The 20,207-nt window shown below is 36.0% G+C and overlaps 1 protein-coding gene across 13 annotated transcripts in view; it reads right to left on the bottom strand.

The window, feature by feature from the left end:
• PPFIA2 (PTPRF interacting protein alpha 2) overlaps nucleotides 1–20,207 on the bottom strand; it is a 286,609-nt gene that overhangs the window by 23,580 nt on the left and 242,822 nt on the right. For 8 of the 13 annotated variants that reach the window (XM_038154171.1, XM_038154170.1, XM_038154168.1 and 5 more), the window contains 5 exons: nucleotides 18,524–18,553; nucleotides 17,483–17,613; nucleotides 16,818–16,972; nucleotides 12,488–12,581; nucleotides 3,481–3,489 (listed from right to left, as the gene is read on the bottom strand). In XM_038154171.1, the coding sequence (XP_038010099.1) occupies nucleotides 3,481–3,489; nucleotides 12,488–12,581; nucleotides 16,818–16,972; nucleotides 17,483–17,613; nucleotides 18,524–18,553 (419 nt within the window). The remainder of the gene's footprint in view (nucleotides 1–3,480; nucleotides 3,490–12,487; nucleotides 12,582–16,817; nucleotides 16,973–17,482; nucleotides 17,614–18,523; nucleotides 18,554–20,207) is intronic. The other 5 variants (XM_038154169.1, XM_038154181.1, XM_038154173.1 and 2 more) reach the window with 1 other exon arrangement.

Below are 20,207 nucleotides of genomic sequence, written 5' to 3' on the forward strand. Positions count from 1 at the left end.
CATACAACTGATCACAGGAGGAAGAAGGGACAAATACCCTAGAGCTTATCACTCCCTCTTCCCTTCATTACAAATACAGGGTTTGGGGGATCATCATCAAAAGCATTACACAGACTGTCTAATTTAGAAGGTTCTTTGCAGGGGAACTGGGGATTTTCCCCTCCTCAGACTTTGTCAGAAGAGTACTCCATGTTGCAATGTGTCCATGTTGCATTGGCGAGGAGGAAGGGAATTAAAATGCAATTATTTCCATGCTTGCTTAGGTTTTTGGCAGCATATGAAAACAAGCTGATAAGAAAAAATTGACATTAATTAGGTATTACTAGAAATTACGTTATTTTGCAGATAGGAGTTTAAACCACTTTCTACCATTGGAATGAATTCCAAATTAAAGCCATATTTTTAAAGATAACATTATTACTGCTAAAGAGCAAAATCCTCTTCCTGGAGATATTACTGGAGTAACTGGAATATGCTATTTAAAATACATCATTACTCTGAGCCGGGTTTTGTGAAGTCTGGAAATTTCATGAACATCAGCTGTTTAACATCAATCCAAAATTGGGAAATGCTTTGTGTGTTTCAGGGAGCGCCACATAAGGTGGGCTGTTTTCACATTTTTATCAAAGACAGCAAAGAAAAGTCACATAATGTCAAGTTGTGTTGTGAAGCTGTGTGTTGGAGAAGCAGAGCTGCCTCCCCAGCACTGACTTCTGATGTTTAATCCTCCCCAAAATGACTTGCTGAGGACTCTGTTAACACTGGGCCATTTGCCTCAGCACTACTCCTCCAGGAGCCAGGTACAACTAACTGCCCAGATCAACCTAAAAACCTGAGAGCACAACTGTCTCATAATATGGGGACATCTGAATGCTTCAATAATCCCTTGGAAAGGAGAAGTACATGGAACTAATAAGAAGGCAAAAAAAAAAAAAGTGAAATTATGTTATTGTTCTGCTAATCTACTTCATACGTATTCTCTCATACCAGGGAAATTCTAGCTCTGTATCAGCAGCTGCCATCAACTCATTGCATAAAGCCCAATGAACTTTATTAAAAGCATTAAATAGTCTTTAAATAGAATTTTTGTAGGATGTTAATGCTATCTTGACTTAAAGTGTGTCCTTCAGTGGCATTCAATTTTCTTCATGAAGACAAGGCTGCCCCCCATGAAGCAAACAAGCAAAGACAGCTTAGGATTTCTAACACACGTAATGCAAACACTCTGTGCAATACACGACATCCAGACATTGCCTTGATGAAACATAAACAATATTTCAACACAGATCTTCATATTTCTGCAAGTTATAGGAGTTACTCTGATATCTAATAGCATTCACGTGAAAAGACCTCAGGGATATTATACTGCATAAAATATATGGGGATATTATACTGCATAAAATATATAATTTCTCTTAATTAAAACATAATCACAAATGTGAGATAAATTGAAAAGGAGTCACAGTGAAGTCAAGAGCCAGATCATGTTTGTAAAACGCACGCAGAATTGATTAAAAAATTTGGCTAATGGGTAATTTAGATTGTGAAATGGCCTTTAGTCACAGACATTTTCTCAAACAGAAAACAGATTGAAGATTTTAGCTAGCAGGTCCTCTGAATATGAACTGACATTATTATGGTTATTGTTATCACCAATACTAAAATGTTTCATTTACAACAAAGTACTGTACGTGATAGGTTTTTAGAAGAGAACCAGACAGAAAAGACAGACCAAATATACTGCATTTATCTGAGTAATCCTATGATTTCAAGGTAAGATTAAACACATCTGCTGCTTGAAATCTAACATACATTCAAAGTCTGAAAAAACCAGGAGACAGGATTTCTAATGAATTAAACTGGAATTAGGTTTTATCCTTTCTGTTGTCATTTGCCATATATTTAAGACATGCCAGAATCCTGTAACTCAGGACATTGCATGAAAAAATAAGAGTTGAATTTGCATAAGTTAATGATATCCAATAAAATGATCAAGTTACATTTTATATATATGTACTTTCCACAAGACTATAAATGGATTTAAAGTAGGAAGTGGAGTGGGAGGTTGGGGAGAGACTCAAGAGTTCATATTGCTACACAATGCAGATTTAATTTAATCTTGAAGGATCCAACCGACTTAAAGACTGCACTAATTAAAAACTATGCCAGATCCTGTTTGAACTTTGTCAGTTAAGTGATCTGGATTTTAAATTATTTGAAACCCTTATTCTCCTTTCTGATATCAAATATTAGGTCAGACTGGAAACAATGGACAAAATTCAATCTCTAATATTTTACAGAATGTTTTGTATTCAACTTTAAGGAGTTTTCAGAAAAAAAAAATGACCGAAATACAGAAATCAGGATGCAAGTAATAAACAGAATGTTTTTAAATCTATAAAATAAGGAAGTATAAATTCCACAGTATCCCAGGTTAAAGAATAGCAGTCCTGTGGATATTCCATGTTAGGTGTACATTTAAGCTATATGCAAACTGAAGGGCAGCATTCACTTTTTCTGAAGCTATTTATTAGGCTAAGTGAAGCACATTCAGGAATGGATAAGACAAACCCTGACAAATAGGCCTTCAGAGGGCTAGTATTAAAAACCAAATAAAACAGCAGTGAAATAAGCAGACTTGCATAATACATAGTCTTGCAATCTTGTGTGTATTGTACTACATCAGAGAGCCTCAGTGTTCCCAGGCTGATCAAATGTTATCAAATCTATTTTTAAAACGCAATTTCATAATCATATATTCTAAATTAATGTGGTAACCCTTGTTCAAAATTAGGTTTTGTACCCTTTCACCTACTGAAATTTCCTCTTTAAGTCTGCAAATTCTTATTCAAGAAGAAATAGCATTTCTACAGTAGATCAAAGAAGAGAGGAAGATTTTAAATTTGATATCAGGTTAATTACAAAAAACCAAATCAAACAAGAAAATGAACTGGTGAAAGAGAAAACAGTAAAATTATATGCACAAATAAAATATTTTTGCATATATGTTTGCTTTGAAACAGCATGAGTATTCAAACAGAAAAAAAAATAAATGGTATACTCTGTGAGTCTTTTGTGATTCAATTAAACAGAATTTATGCCTTAACAGCATTCATCAAACTCATAATTTTTTCCACTGACTTTAACTCTCAAATGTCTTTGTGATTCTGGACTTTAGACCTCCCAAAATGTGTTTATTTAAAAAAATAAAAAAGACAGAAGTTATCTCCAAGGAGTTAACTCATTCTGTCAAGCACTTCAGGAGCAAGTCCTGACCTAAATTTGTGTATGCTTTCAAGGTTTACTGTTATTCTCAATACTTTGAAAGCTTTCCTTTTTTTGCATGGATTCAGTTTCAGTTTTCTGAATGGATTCGTTACATAAGATTCACGGAAAAACAAAAAAAGTAGGAATAAAACATAGAAAATAAACATGGTGCTGAAGATTAATATGTTCAGCAACCATGGCATTTTAACTTACCCAGATATGCTTTTCATGAGATGAAGAGAGATGAATGGAAAAAAAAAGCACATAAATGTTAATGAACATATAGTAGTCCATAAAAAAATAAATAGTATGATAGATAAAATAATATCACCATTATAACTACAGAAATCTTTGTAACTGGTCTTTCAATGCTTTAGAAAACTTTAATGCTCTTGTGAGGAACAGATGAAATTGTCAAAATGAGATTTTCATTAAACTCCTGTTGGCTATTTATTAGGAACCACTCAGCACAGCACATCTTCCATCAACAATACATATTCATGCCAAAGATCTGTAAACACAGTGAATGTGGAGTAGGTTTTCAAATCAAAGCTTTTTGCTTAGATTTGAATAATTTCATAAGGGTTTTTGTGTAACCCTAAAAATCTTGAAAATCCCAAACCTGTGGATTTAACCAAATTACCACAAATATATAGTAAAATTGAGTGGACTACATATCAAGGCTTACTTTTCTATGTGCACTTTAATAGTATTTTAGCAAAATATCTCACAGTAATCAAAAATTACCTAGAATTGGTTGTAAAATTTTAATTTTACAGTTTTAATGTGAATGAGTTGTGTTTTAATACCAGCAGTCATACTAACACTATATCAGTAGCAACACTGCTATGAATGATTTGCCCTGTAGGTAACCTATTATTGCCAATATAATAGGTACAGTATATGGAGGAGAAAGCAGGATTGCTGTAGTCATTGCTGATGGTAAACTTTCTACATCATCCATTAATTGCCATCATAAAAAAGAAAATTATAGGCCTGAATGAAACCCAGACACCTCAAAACATTACATTTATATTAACAAATCATTTACAGAGATCTAGAAATGCTGGTAGATATAGTTGTAACAAATGTGAGATGAAAAACCTTTGCTGTGTTTAACTAAGAAGAGGTTGCAGACATTTCAGTCAGTTCAGAAGGGCACTGTTTTTGAGGACTTCAGTTTTGCTTTCTTGTGTGCAAGATCAGCAAAACAGCTGAGAGAGAGGAGAGAAAGAGCGACACAGAAAAGTAGATGGAAACAAATGACAAATTCATACACAAGAAGTTTAAGACAGGAAGATTAAGGAAGGGAAGGACAACAAAGGAATGTAATATAAGGCAAGTACTTGGGAACTATTAAAAAATTACCAAATCTGATGAAAGTAGCACTAGAATTGAATATGCATTCATGATTCATTCTCATTTTCTACTGAGCTAATTGTAAAGACTGACGTGATCATCTTTGCTGAAAAAGCTTTTAATGTTGATGCTTCTGCAGTATATTGAAGCAGAACTGCTGTTTGTAACATTTTTCACTGAGTACTCCTTTGGCTATGTGTAGAGAGAAACAGGGGGATTGATTGGAATGCAAGTAATTTTCTTGTAGTTTTAATGAGCTGGCGGTTTGCAGTCACTTGGGGACAATTTATGGGACCTGAAGGCCATGATAGGAGTGGAAGATCAAGGGGCATTCCGTCACTTCCTGAGCATCTTGTCCGAGAATAATAAAATACAGCAGGGAAGAATGGACTTGTAATTCTAGGTTGCACCTTTAGAGTATTTTCATGGTTTGGAATTGGTTTTTTTTTCTCATAAGACAACAAATTTATCACCATTTTATTACTTTTTCCTAAGACATATATTAATATAAAAGTTGTGTAGAATTTTTTTTATTCTGTTGTGTTTAACCCATTCTTCCTTTAAATCCTAATTCTAGAGTTAATCTGATAGGATACTTACATCTGCTGGAAAGACTTGTTTAGAAAGCCAGCTGTATGCATCAGGGTATAAGCTTATGTTTATCCAGAAGTTCCAAATTGCAATGGATAGACTTATGCATGTAGATAAGATAGGAACTAGAGCCTTGGGGGTTTATGTTTGATTAAAAAGTTGCAATTTTCTAATACAAATATTCTTATCTTTTATGAAGCAGAGAAAAGGCAAAGGATACAAAATTACTATTTTAAAAAAGTTTTATTTTAAAAAATAAAACACTTTAAAAATATGACTTAGATATAGAAAAAAAGATGTTGTATCATCTTTTCCATCATCAGAATAATCTAAGTAAGGTTTAATAATCCTCTGCAGAATAAATACCCATTTATCTTTAAATTTGTAATGCTAAAAATGCTCCAAGTATTAATGTAAGAACAAGACACATTTTTAATATTGCAAAAGCTTTGACTGACTAATGATTTGAAAGTGTTCCAGTTAAAATATTTACTAAAGGAATTAAGTTTAAAAATAAATTTCATCTTTATGTGTCTCCAAGACTAGACACTGATCCAGCCAAGAGAAAACCACACTGCACACAGCAGACAATCCTAAGCTGCATATCAGAACACTGAACACCTCCCCTTCCTTCACCAGAATGGGAAAACAGAAACACATTATGCTAGAAAGGGAGGAAAAACTAAAGATCAGTGTAAAAGCTACTAACAACATCTGGGAGTTCTTCACAGATGAGATAGGAAGAAACCGAATTAAACGCAAAACTTGAATTTTCCTGAAGATTCAGAAAATAAAAGACTGGGGGTGAAAAAGACGTTGTATTCTCAAGAGCTACATCAAAAAAATAAACTGCATATGTTTAGGACACAGTGGTGCTTAATAAGCATTAAGTATATAGGAACATTAGGTGGATGGCACAGAAAAACACCCTAATTAATCCAATTGGATTCATTTTCTAAAATGTGTGCAATTAAAAAAATCATTAGAAACAGCTATTTGCATACTGCAGAGGACAGAAATTATTTGTAGTCACAAATACACTACATCAACTTCTAATTGCACTTGCACACATGAAACCTAATTAATTACCTAATTAAAGGGGCATCATGTGGATTCAAAAGCAATTACACAATAACTGCAGTGTTTCAAACAAAATAGTCCACAGTATTCCACAAAATAGTCTACCTAAATATTTTTGAAGTTGCTTGTTGACAGAAATCCAAAACGTAGATTTGCCCATTAAAAAAATTTTAAAAAAGTTTATCAAGTGAACTTATCAACATTTATCATTCTTTTTTTCCCCAATTAGAGAGAGAGTCAATCTAACATGCTCTTCTGTTCATATGATGTTCCTGCTGTTTAACATGTACATCACAGTAATCAGCTGAGACTTAACAGCATTGCAATTCTCTCTGCAAAGTTAATTATAAGGCTATGAATACTAAGAATTTATTTTTACATATGAGAATTGCTTAGGTCTTGATTTTACAAGGCTTTTTTCACGTATGTAAGCACACGAACATGTCCTGGCTCATCAACCTTCGTCTGCAACGCACTTGAAGCCAGGAAGCTGTATCTGGCCAACAAAAACCTCTAGCTGAGGAAGAAATCCCCCCAAAAACAGGTTCTTGGGGAAGAATGGTTTACTTTGATTTTCCTTGGGAAACAGAAACCTCACATCTTAAGCTTGTTTTGGAAATACAGAATTAATAGATTCTTGTCCAGAGTCAAATCAAACAAAACTGAAGAAAAAAGCAAGGCTAAAGCACTGCTCTTGACTCATATTAATAAACTGGGGGATTTATCAGCTTCTAGACTTGGTTCCTGCCATCATGATCCAGAATAGCTGGCTTGCATGGCTTCTTTTTCAGGGATTTTTGTAATAATTTCTACAAAATATACAATTATAAAATAATTTGTCTTTGGGATGGCTGCAGAAAGGATGGCACAAGCCAATCTCCCACTGTACTAGCAGCATGCACAAGGTCAAACCCACCTCTGAGTGGCAATCCAGGACTACAGAGCACCTAAATGTCTCAAACCTTGTCTTATGGTGGTCCCTTAAAGGAGATACAATCAGCACATCCTGTGAAATGTCCGTGACTATGACCAATTATTACACACTTTCATGCAACATATGATATGTATACATCTCGTATTTCTCCAGAGACACTTATTTGCTGATACTTTGCATATTGGTGCAGATCAAATCAAACATTACATTTGAGAAGGGTTCCTGGCCTCTGGAGCCATACTACACTGTACAAAGCAAGACTCTCTGAGGCTGCATTTGCCACCAGTGAAGGTTTTAGCATGGGCAATTTGACATCATTTCTGAACAAAACTGTGGATAAGGAGAAAACAATTGATGCTTACTCGGATAGTTACCGCAAAAAGTGAAGCAAACACAACTCTATTTGTTGATAATACTCCAAGTTTGGCTGAGTTCATTGTTGAAGAATACTTTCATAAAGGGCTCAATGTATGGCATTTTAGTGTAAAAGACAGTAAAACGTTTATACAGCTTCTCTTAAGTGCCTTAATTTTTAACCTAAGATGAGGTCAGTGGAGATATGCATTTTTAAGCCACGGTGTTATCTACTCATTTTTCGATGTATAAATTGTCTTGTGGGACAAACACTGACCAACTTCTCCTGTTCCAGAGGACACTATGACTGTACCAGAACATTTCAGGAACTTTCATACATTGCAATAGAAACTGGACTGACCTGAACTTCCTATGCTGGGTCCTGACTTGGGCTATCATGACAGCCCTGTGTGAATGCCAAGGCCAAGTCATTCTGCATGCACAGTTTGCACAACACCCACAAAGGATGATGTCATGAACACATAAGATAGTCTATACACAGTCACAGAGAATGGTAGCTGGAGTCAACTACAAAATTCAGAATTTGAAATTAGGTAAGTGTTTTCCAGAGGGAGACTATTTAATCAATCACTAGAAAAAAATACTAAGAGAAAAGGTCCATTCTTCATTTTTGCCTTCTGGAGAGTTTATCTTAAAAGGTATGGTTTAGAGGAGTGCAAACTATTTAAATCATTGGGGGGGTTCAATTGAATGTAACTGTGACAGATGGTTTCTGTGCCACTAATAATTCTAGTCCTAAACCCTGAGTTTTCTTAAACAAGGGTTCTCTAGGCAAACAGGCTCTGAAAGTTCAGGCAAAAACATCACCACATTTTATATAGAACAAGTGAAGTGAAATACAAAGTCTAGTTAAAATTATAAAAATCAAGCATGCATATACCCCAACATCACTAAATTTCACAAAACAAGTAATAACTTTAAATACCCCTTACCCTCATCTTTTGTTTCCTAGAACAGCATGCTCAATTTACAAATAGAAAGATCTAAAAAGTTTCAGTATTAACCAGAACTGTCATTTATTTAATGTTGAGAGTAAACATCTATGGATGAGTCAGGCAACTTAAATTCATCTTTTCAGCTTGTAAGAGTGGTTGGGTATAATTTAAAAATTCTACACAGCTTCCTTAATTTCTCTTTGATGCCTTTGGAGTAAGGCTTGTTCCTAATAGATCTACTGTAATAACCAAATTTTGGATGAATAGAGACCCTTGTTGGAGCTTTATAAATGTCTAGCATATCATTGAGACAAACTGTTAATTACATTTTAATGATGTCTAAGCCGTCAATTGAAACTGAAAGAAATTTTACATCTAAATAGCATCTTCTAAACAAGAAGCAGGGAAACCTTGAAATTTAGGTTAATGACACTATAATAATCAGAGAGAGAACTGATCTCCAAAATTACCACACTCTCTCATTAAACTTTTCAGAGTGAAATGTATTATTCAGTACCTGTTTCCATGCAAACAAATGGGGCTAAGGCACTACAGCACACTGCAATGTGTTCCTAACTCCATGGGGCCCAGAGTCAATGCAACACTTGTTTGAGGCAGCAGGTGCTCAGGACACCTGATGGACCATTAGAACCTGCTGCAGTACCTGGCAATTTGAAATGTCATGCATCTTTATCCCTGGGGTAAGGGCATCCTCCTGGAACTACTGATGAAATTAAATACATTCAAAAATGCAAAATTAGAAATTTAGCATTTTAAGTATTTCACAGTTAAGAGATACCACGGACATAATTTTAACATGAATCTGTCCTTTTATAATGGCTTCTATCCAAACTAAATCAAAGCTAATAGCAGAGGTGGGTGAAGATCATGACTACTAGCACAATGCTCATATGTTGATCACACATGAACCTGACTTCTGTTTCACAGCAAGGGGAGAATCCTTGGTTTCCTGCACCAGAAGCTCCACTGAACTGTTTGCTGTTAATAGGGCTGAAAGCCACTTCACCTAACTTGCATGTCTCAAAGAGAAACACAATTTCAGTAGGTGGTATTATACTTGTTTTATAGAAAAGAGAATTGGCTCTGGCATGACTGTTTCAAGATTTTTTTTGTATTGTTGGGGTGTTACATTGCAGGGATTTTTTGGGAGGTTGTTTTTGGTTTTGTCTGCTTTGGATTTGGTTTTTACTTTTTAAAAGGGTGTGACAAAGCCAGCAATAGTAAAGCTGTCCCAGACCTGAAATGTAATACAGAGTAGTACTTCCCAGCTTTAGCCTAATCTCTACCTGTCCTGTTGGTGGGTTTGGCTCTCTTGGGCTTATGTACTAATCCAAGTCAGTTAGAAATGCTTACAAGGTGCTCTGCTCTGTGTTCCAGTGACTGTGCTCACTGTTTCTGCAGGGTTTGTAGAATGGTTTTGTTTAGCAGCAAAGGAGGAATCAACCACTGGGACTTAAATCATACTGCCAAAGATCTTACTGCTTCATCATGAGCTAGGAAATTACTCTCAGACTTCTCTTATTATGTCTTAGAAAGACCTCCCACACATCCCCACCACCATTAATGTTACATAGCATAGTTTCCTCATTTGCACTACACAGGTCAGTAATCTTGCACCTACTGTATGTATGGCAAGGCTACTTCCAGAAGGAATTAGACATTGTTAAGAATTGGTACAAAGGAATGTGACCTACTGCAACAAACGTTTCATTTAAATTACTTTCTGGACTTTCTCAACTTAATATTTTCTAAGGTGAGACATGCAAATAAATGACTGATATTCAAGACCCATCTGGACACAATCCTGTGCCATGTGCTCTGGGATGACCCTGCTTGAGCAGGGGGGTTGGACAAGACGACCCACTGTGGTCCCTTCCAAGCTGACCCATGCTGGGATGCTGTGACTGCACCTCTTACAAGGAGGTGTTAATTCTCTTACACTCTATTGACAGCTTGGCACCCTAACGACTACCATAATTCAGCAGAATCTCCTCTATATCCCTAACACAATGGGTTACATTATCTCCTATGTTATGGTTCCTCTAAAATGATATAACATATAAATACATATATACATAAACTAGCAATAAATTATGTTGACCTTTCTGCAGTTCTGAGGATTCTAAAGTGAGAAACTATGAAGACAGGTAACCCTAAAAGGCACAGGGGAAAAATTAAATTTCTTCACAAGATAGTTGTAGAACATATACTTAGGATAAATAATATACAATTCAGACTAATAGAATAGTCATAGTCACAAAGGAAAGATTATTTTCTTTCCAGCAGAGGACACTTTGATTACATCTAATCCAGAAAGAACCAAGGACAGACAGACACAGGAGAAAAAAGGAAAGACTTGAAAAGCAGAAAGTATGGGATTGTGTGAGATTGGACAGAAATTTAGTAACATATTATCTGCACACCCCTTATTTACAGACTCAAAAGTTGGTAGGCAATCTATAGATGAAATAGTCATGTTATGTTTGCAGCTGTGTGTGCCGAGTCTCGTTATTTTACCCAGTTTAATGAACTAACACATAAGAAAGTGAAAAAAATGAATGCATTTGTCCCTTCAAAATCGTTTCAACACAGTGATACATTCAGCCCTCAGAACTGGATGGCACATTGAAACTTAAAAAAAAAGCAGGTTGATGAAAATAATATTATAATCCTTATGAATGGTAATTATGGCCTCAAAGATGCCGTCTAGATTTAGTAAAAAAACACAAGGCAACATAATCTACATCCATATATTTCTAAAATTACTGATTATGTATAGATAAGAAATACAGGGACAAGACTCATCAACTGTAACATCCCGGTGAATGCTATTTTAAGTCTCTTAATTGAATTGAAAACATTTCTTCTCTTCCAGCTAGCACAGTGGCTGCTTCTCTAATTGTTAAATTGAGGCTGATTTAAACAGAATGTTTGCATTTGTACATTTCGTGGATGTGTACATCAAAAGTTATATTTCACTTTTTTTTTCTGTCAAGCGCTTGACAGAAAAGTGGTGATTAAAAATATTCAACATAAAAATTTAAAGAGCAGCTCAAACATTATCCCTAGATTCTTTGGATTAGAACTGAAAATTCTTTTGAGACTCAGCCAAGGAATTTTAAAGAGTGAAACAAACCTGAAACCGCAGAAAATTTTAAAAACGAGGCTTTCAGAATCCAAATAATAGCATTAAAGTTAATGGTTATGGATGGAAATAAACCTATTTGTTTACAGAATGAATTTGCAAAGTCAGTTTCAAGTACCGTCTTTTTCTCTGACACCCTCTAATTACACTGCAAGTGCAATCCTGCCAAGAGGTTTCTTTTGTGTTTGCAGCCTTATTTTATTAGTTCTTCATAGCTCCTGGCAGCTGCTGTGAGTCAGTGTACTGTTTTTACAAGGAGGTGCATGAAAGACAGCATTAAATTATTATATAATTGATGCAAACAAAAAGCTAGGCTGCTTTTTGTCTGCATTTGCTGACAGGCAAATAAACTGAAGCTGCTATGGGAACCTTTGACATCTGAAAACAGAAGTAACACTGTTCACTAGATAATACAAAAGAGATTTTTCACCCTTTTGAAAAAGAAAATCTACATTGTGAGTCACTAAATACACATCTATTTTTTCAGAATTGCACTGAAGGCAAAAAGCACAGGATTAATGACAACGTGAAATGGAAAAATATCTCTCATAAACCTATGTTCTTTTACAAATGAAATAATATTGTACAATTGACAGACTCTGAATATTTTCCCCTATATTTTATATGCAGCTTTAAAAACTTTTACACTGCAAAGAAACATCACTACTAAAATGCCAGAGTAGATGGTCTTGCTTCTCATTCCACTTTTGAGTAAAACAATAAAAATCCTGATATTTGAATCAACTTGCAGCCAAAAAGTCACATAAAAACAGTACTCACTTTTTCTTTAGTCTTCTGTCCTTTTCTGCTTGTGTTCCAAGTTTGCCTAATCCCAGAGATTCCTGAGCTGCTGCCTCTGTTTCCATGTAACCTCCTGGAACATAAAACAAACAAAACCCCAACCATATTTTTTCCTTCTCTCTCTTCTGTTGTTCCCCTTCTTAACCCTTCAATTCCCCTCCCACCCACCATCATCTGTATTTGCTTCCTTAAGCTGTGACATCTGGTGTTTTTGGAGAACATCTATCATCTGCAGAAGTAAATTCTGACAAGCATTTACTACATGGGAAAGTGTAGTAGAGAAAAAAACATGTTTTCTCCTCCTTGTGTTCAGCAGAAATGTATGACACAAGCACCCTTATCTCCTTTGCCTGTTTTTCTTTGCCTCCTAAGGCTCAGTCCCATGGTGCTAAGTAAGCAATGCTCTCACCATTTTTGAATCTTAGTTGAGAAATGTACAAATGAAATTGCATTCTCTCAAGCTGTCTCTCTACTATTGCCATAATGCAGCATCACCTAATGCAGTAGTGCTGAAGTCTTCATTTTGCTTTCATAGAGGGTCTTAGATGTCATTATCCCTGAAAACTCCCAGACATGAGAGAAAGAATCTGTCAGAGAAGTAAAAAGCCTCCTACATCTCCTTGGATATGTCTTGTAGGCACCTAAATTCTGTCAAAGTCAAGGGAACTTGAATAACTCATACAGAGTGACAAAGGAAGCTTGCAGCAAGAAATAAAATAAAATAATTTTATAAACTAAGGGCATGACTGGTACAATCCACATGGCCACTGACATGACTTTCCTAGAAATGGAAAATGGTCTAACTTTTTTATCACTGCCCTGATTCAAGAAGAGGGGACCTGCTCATGGAGCTCAGGAGTCTCCTGGCTCTGGCTTCCCACTCTCCTCTCACTCCCACTTGTAAATGTACACACAGAGGCCCTGCGGCACTCCTGTGAAGGCTGCCTTCCTCCTGTGCTCCACTTTGGAACTGGCATGAGAAAGAAGACAACAGTGTGGTAAAATGTTGATGCTTGACTCCATTTGAACACAGCAATTTCTTACTTCACAGCTAATGGATAGTGAACAATTGTGTAGTGGACACTGGCATGATCAAAAAGCACAAAGTAAAATATTTCTGTGCTAATATGTTGATTTTAGTAATGAAATAATTCATAAATGTTATGAAGTGAAATAGTGCCACAACCTTTTACAAGCTAGATTTACATGCACCTCAATCAAGAACAAAAGCTACCATTGCATCATGTCTACGACAAAAACTTAGAAAAGCTTGGGTTTAAGCTGTTCTTTCAAAGAAGATGCTATTTTAACACTCCTGTTTGTCTAGACAGATTTTTACTTTATTAAAAGAGGACACTTCTGCAAGTCTCACAATGAGAATGATGCAAATGCAGCTCACAATTGCAGAAAACATGAACATATACTTTTTTTTCACTTCATTTGCCTGTCAGAGTCTTATAGAATCTCATTAAATGCTTCTTGCTGGCTCTGGATTACATTTTTCATTCAGCAAACAGTTATAAACATACCACACCTTTTTTGAGAGAGCAATTCTCTTGTTGGATTCTTGTTGGATAGGGATGGGATGAGTGCAGTGCAGGGAGGGTTTATTACAGGTTGGAGAGTAGTTTGGACATAATGCCAAACTCCATTCTCCAAATACATCTGGCCTTCGAATAACTGAGGGTACGCCTTGTATTGGATGTGGCCACAATGTATGTTTCCTAACAAGCTAACCTTTCCATTTGCCACGCAGATCAGCTTGCTTCGGCAATTCTAAAAATGCCTGGAATGAATTGTTTGTTTTAGGGTCTAGAATATTTAAAATGTAACATAAGAAGAATACAAAAGTGGTGCTTGTCGAGAGAGAGAAGACTGGAAAAGAAGGAAAGAAAGAAAGTGCACTTGTGCTCCCTGTAGCATTCCTTTTTCCTTCTCCAAAAACTGACAAAACTTAAGGAATCTAGAAATCTTGTATCTCGATTCTAAGAAAGATCTCTTCTTCTAAGATGAATTTGGCTTGGAACAAAAAAGCTAATGGTTTAATAGAGAAGGTAAAATTATCAAATAATAAAAGAACAAAATTCTGGCAAGTTTAGGAGTTGAAAAGAAATAATTTCAAGGGTTTGCAAGGAACACAGAGCAAGGAAATATTTTGTGTAATAGAATGGCTTTGTTGATCTTAGTAATACAAGTCTGGAGGTTTCAATACTGTTTCTTAAGAGTATATAAACATGTGCTTTTGAAGAAAAGGTATTTTTCATAATAAAAATGTAAGAAGCATATGTCTATATTAAATTAGAGTGTTTAATTTAAACAAGGAAATAAATTACATTCTTCTATTGATTTTGCAATATAATTTTAGGTTATGAAAACCATACAAGTATTTTGCAGTGCTGTAGTGATAGGACTTGCTATGTAAATTTCTGTGATGTAGTATCTTACCACAAATAGAACACCTAATTATATAGCTGCATAGATAACACATCTGTTGTGAAACTGAGTCAAGCACTACCATGACTGCTCTTTTTAAAATTTCATTGTCCCTTGCAACTCAGGATATTCTACGATTCTATGATAATGCCATTGAGTGGAAATGACCACTCAATGAATGCTTTTCTTTTGATATCTTAAAAATTAAGATGAGAAAAATTACCTGTAATTAAGCTGCCCAATGTCTTTTTAATTTCTGAAAAATATTTTTCTCCTACCTTTTGATTAAGTAACAGTCTTACTGTTCATTTTATACATGCTAGTAAACCTCGTTTCCTTAATTAAAATGTGCATTGTATTGAAATTTTGCTCTTGAATTAAAGAATGGCAGTCAAAAAATTCATATAATTGCAAACCACTAATATCTTTTAGCAATTTCATGACCTAGTATGGGGAATTACAAATAGGCTTTATCAAATTCTACATATGTATTATTAATCACGGCGGGTATTAGGAAATTAATCTATTGCCAGATTTCATTGCTCCTGAGATCATCTTTGAAACTGTTTCATTTTTGTTCCACATTCCAAAGAACTGCAGGGAAGACCAACACATATATTGCATCTTCATCCTCTATGTTCCTGACTTACTGAGAAATGATACATTATTATGCATAAACTATCCATATCAATAAAAAGGGTTATATGGAATGTAAATGTGAATTAATGAAGTCCAACTTTAGATGCAGTCTAAAGTTATAAAATTAGCCATCAATGCAGATGGTGGCATACAGGTGTATTTGAAAGACTCATTTATAGATTCTCATTTGAAAGACTGAATAAATCAGTTTTTTCTTTTTATTGTGAAAAAGGGGGGAATTCAGATTGCAATTAGAAATTAGGTAGGTTTTTGTTTTCAAGAACACATGGTTTTCATAGAGAGGAGAAAAGCTGGAGTATAGATGAAGAATACTCAGTTTTTCAATTTTACTCTGATATTTTGACCTTAGTACCACCTTTTTACTCTGTACTATTCTAGCAATGGATTTGTTAGTTGTGATAAGGACACATTGCAAGAAAAACATAGGTTTTAATTTCAGGCTTATGCTTGCTGCTTAAGTGTTTACTACAAGGCCTTAAAATTATTTTTACAAGTGTGACATGGTCATCATGGCAGTAAAATTTAGTGCCTCACAAATTTGTATTATGTGACATCTGCATGACTAAGAAAGAGCCAGTATTTCAATTTTATTGACACCTTTATTACAATTTGATACTTGCGTTGGCATGTACCCATATAGAAATAGGCAGAGGAGAATTTTTGCCATGAATGAAGTAGAATGAAATAGTCTCAGCAAGGGAAAAGGACAGAAGAAGTAGGGAGAAAGCTAAGCACTGCTGTGAGCAGCATAATTGTAAAAGTTATCCTGAGGACATTCAGCTGTAGGCACTCGAGGGCATCTATCAACACACTGAAATCTGGAAAGCAGCAACACTTGGTTGCAAGGACCTTCTGTGTCACATAGGTAGACCACTTATAGTCATTTATTGCTAATTAACCTCTCACCTCCTCTTTATGTGGTTATTCAAGAATAGAGTGTTACCACTGCTATCCTAATTTAACAGACTATTGAAGCACCAAGTTCAGTGAAGAAGATGACTCCAGCAATTTGTGCCCAAACTCTCCTTTCATTTACATTACGATCATGGCGAACTCATGACAAATATAACTGGTGATAACAGTGACATTTAATGGGAAAGTTATGCCAGACAAAACAGAAACATGAGCGAATTGGAAACTGAAAAAAAAAGCAAAACTAAAAATGGAAAAATGGCAGTGAAATGGTGACCTTAGCTTGTTACCACTAATTCCTTACTGAGCTGTCCAAGTCGAGCCTTCTCTTTTTTACCGAACAAACGTCCTATTGAAGACTTGATTCCTTTCTTCTTGGGAGCTTTGTGCAGGGAGTCCTGGCTGCTGCTGACACTGCCAAGACCAATGCTTTCTGGCTCCAGTGAAGCAGGCAAACTACTGCAAAATGATAATAAAGAAAGAGAATAGATAACATGTCAACAGTTTTATTTTCTTCTGAGCAGCTCTGCAAACAAATTAATTGGTTATAATTTAGTAATGATCTCCCAACAAGTGAAACAATCACACCTTTAAATTATTTGGCAACATATAGAGCAACAGAAGACATTTTCTCTGTCAGGCAAGGCTGAAAAGAAATATTTTTACTTTGCTAAGAACCATTTATGAAAAATACACTAGTAGCATTCTGATTTTATTTCTAGGATTTGTAGCATTGCAACTTCCAGTAGTCATCAAAACTGTACCTCAAAACAGAAATACCCAGCATGTACTTTAGCACTGATAAACATTTTCAGGGTCATTGCAACAGACAATGGGTAGGGGTTTTTTCTCTCATTACATGAGAAACAGGGAAGAAATCAGGTAATTTTGGAATAGTTAAACAACATTAATTGAAATAATAATATGTGGTAAACCGTGAAGTACTGATCCCCATTACAAACATCTTACCTTCTGGCATCGTTGTGGTACGAAGAAGGAAGGGTATGAGTCATCCTGATGGCTCTGGGTGTTGGAGGAGGAGAAGTTTCACATTTGATTGTGGCTTTGTCTTCACGCCCATCTTCTTCAACAACTGCAATCTGGAGGAGAGAGACTCCAATGAGAGCATATTAGCTTTTCAAGAACATTTCAATACACACCTCATGAAATTGTCAAGTGGACTGAAACACACAAGATTTCAAGTGCAATGTTTCTAGCAAATTGTAAGGGTTTTTTTTTTTTGAAATATGCTATTGGGAAACACAGTTTTTAAAATATGGCAGATTAATACAGATATTTAAAAGAAATGAGATTGTGCTTGTGGAAGAAGTTCATTCTTTTTATAGCTAAAGAGGTTGGTGAAGGTCTAAACATGAAGACAATCTTAGGTGTAAGTGGGTCCCTTGCATTAAATAGGATTATTCAGGTTAACTAAGTTTCTCAGGGATGTAAGAGAGAAGGTGAATACAAGCATGAACATGACCACTCTCTACACAGTGTGTTACCGGAATAGTCAGTATGCTTGACAGTAAGGAATTTTGACAGACAAAAAGGAATCTGACAAAATCTGACAAAAAGGAATTTTGTCAGAACATTATAATGATTTATCTTAAATAATGTCGCGGAATTTCATCATCAGTCAGTGCCAGTTCTCTAAACAAATTTACATTGCTCCAAGATTTCAAGGAATCTCAGTAGTTCCTCCAGCAAGAAGAATGGCTGAAATACATTTGAAGGTAGTGCTTTTGTGTCCATACTTCTTTAAAAATAAATATTCCTTTAAGTTTGTGCTGTTGAGGCTGCTACTCCAAGATATCACCTAGTGGGCCTTGATTCTGTGGCTTAGCTCTGACCCCTGGAAGCCATTCCAGGTAGGATTAATGATTATGTTCAGGCATAGAATGAAAAAGAGAGAAGGGCAACGGACTGCAGCAAAGATTTAGTTATCTAAACAGCAGAGGAATATGATAAATAGGCTCTCCCAAACTTTAAAAAACCCCAGTAGCATACCTTTCTCCGATGCTTCCTTAGGTCGCTTGGCTTAGATTGGTAACAAAAGGGGAAACAATAAAAAATAATGATTAATAAATATTATTGAAGCATAAAAAACCCTCACATTTGTTGTTCTCACATTCATGAAGTGGGAAGCAAAGATTAATCACTCTCCATATTATATACTAAGTATATACTTGATGTATTAACCTAAAATAACCCCTGAAAAATAAGTCATTCTGGGAAAGTAGGTTTGGGTATTTTTTCTAAAATTACACTCTCCTTCAATTTCATAACTGAGCAAAGAATTTCAAGCCTATAGTAGCACTTTCTATTTTTGAGTATAAGTACTTATGTTATCCCCAAGAGAGATTTTTTTTAGATGTTTTATCAAATATTACAAAATATTGGTGTTCCACCAAGTAAAACCACAAAATATCATCACCAAAATACCATGACTGAAAAAATGAATCACATTTTCAGGAAATGAACACATATTCACCTATCTTCTTCAGTATTACTTGGCAGCAGCAGACTACTAGAATAGGTCTTGTTCAACCCCCTTTGCATTTTTATTTTTGGTAGATGCCTCTTTCATTTAAGGAAAGCTGAGGATACTCTGCAGAATTTATTTACTACATGCACCTGGGCTGAGGAAACTCATGCAGTCCTCCTTCTCCAGCCAACCAACACAGGACCATTTGGCAATTTGAGCTCTAGAGATCAGACTTAAATCTCTTCCCAACTCCAAGTTTCACTTAAAGGATGTCTGACAGGCTTGTGTCTGTTCTCAGCCAGCAAGGAAGTGATATTGAACACTGAACTCCTGCTGAAACGGTGCAGGGCAGAAGTGTCCTGAAATGGTTGATGAAGGTGAGCAAAGCTGTGGGCTGTGCTGATGAGCACACTATGGGGGGATGCTTCTACTGCTTAAGGCAAGTCAAGAGCTCAACTGCAAGTCAGACAGACAAGTCCATCTGAGTTTTAGCACAGTTAGAGCTGGATGTCAGTGAGATCATGGCAACCTGAATTGCAGAGGCTATGCTGTCATTTCGTGTTTGAATCTGATGAACATACTGACCCAAAGCTACAGTTTTCAAACCCAGGCCACCAGGCAGTGCAGGCGTCTGCTGGTGGGGCAGTTCAACCATTGCCATTTACCGACCGCCAGACTGCTTACTTTGAACAGCTGGGGAAAGGGAACACACTGTGCATTTGGGAGGGTGCTGCTTTGGTGAAGTAGATAGCAGGACAGCAGCCTGCACACTCGCCTCCTCCACAAGGACCTCTGCAACCAATATTTTTGTTTCTTCTGTTCAGCAGTGGGAACTGGGGGCAGCAAAGAATAAGTTACAGCTGCCTGCCAGAACCTCCTCCCTGCTGACCTCAGATCCCAAGTGGCAGCAAACACCATACTAAACTGGGAGGAGCAGAGATGGGTAAGAGTAGTTGTCAGTTCCCAGGAAAAGGGAAATCTTGTCTAGGTGATCATCAACAAAAGTCTCTATTCCCAGCTGAGAAGAATGAACAGCCAAGCTTCATTTCCAGCTGCTCTTAACAACCTTTTTGTTAGGAAAGGCTCCACAGGGAATCAGTGCTTGCTTCTCAGGAATGGACCACAAGGGGACATTGGTGACATGATTATCAGAGAAAAAGCAAATAAAAATTTCGTTTACACATACCCTATTGTATTCCCTGTATG

Source organism: Motacilla alba, chromosome 1A (assembly GCF_015832195.1).
Source record: "Motacilla alba alba isolate MOTALB_02 chromosome 1A, Motacilla_alba_V1.0_pri, whole genome shotgun sequence".
In the NCBI taxonomy this organism is placed as follows: Eukaryota; Metazoa; Chordata; class Aves; order Passeriformes; family Motacillidae; genus Motacilla; species Motacilla alba.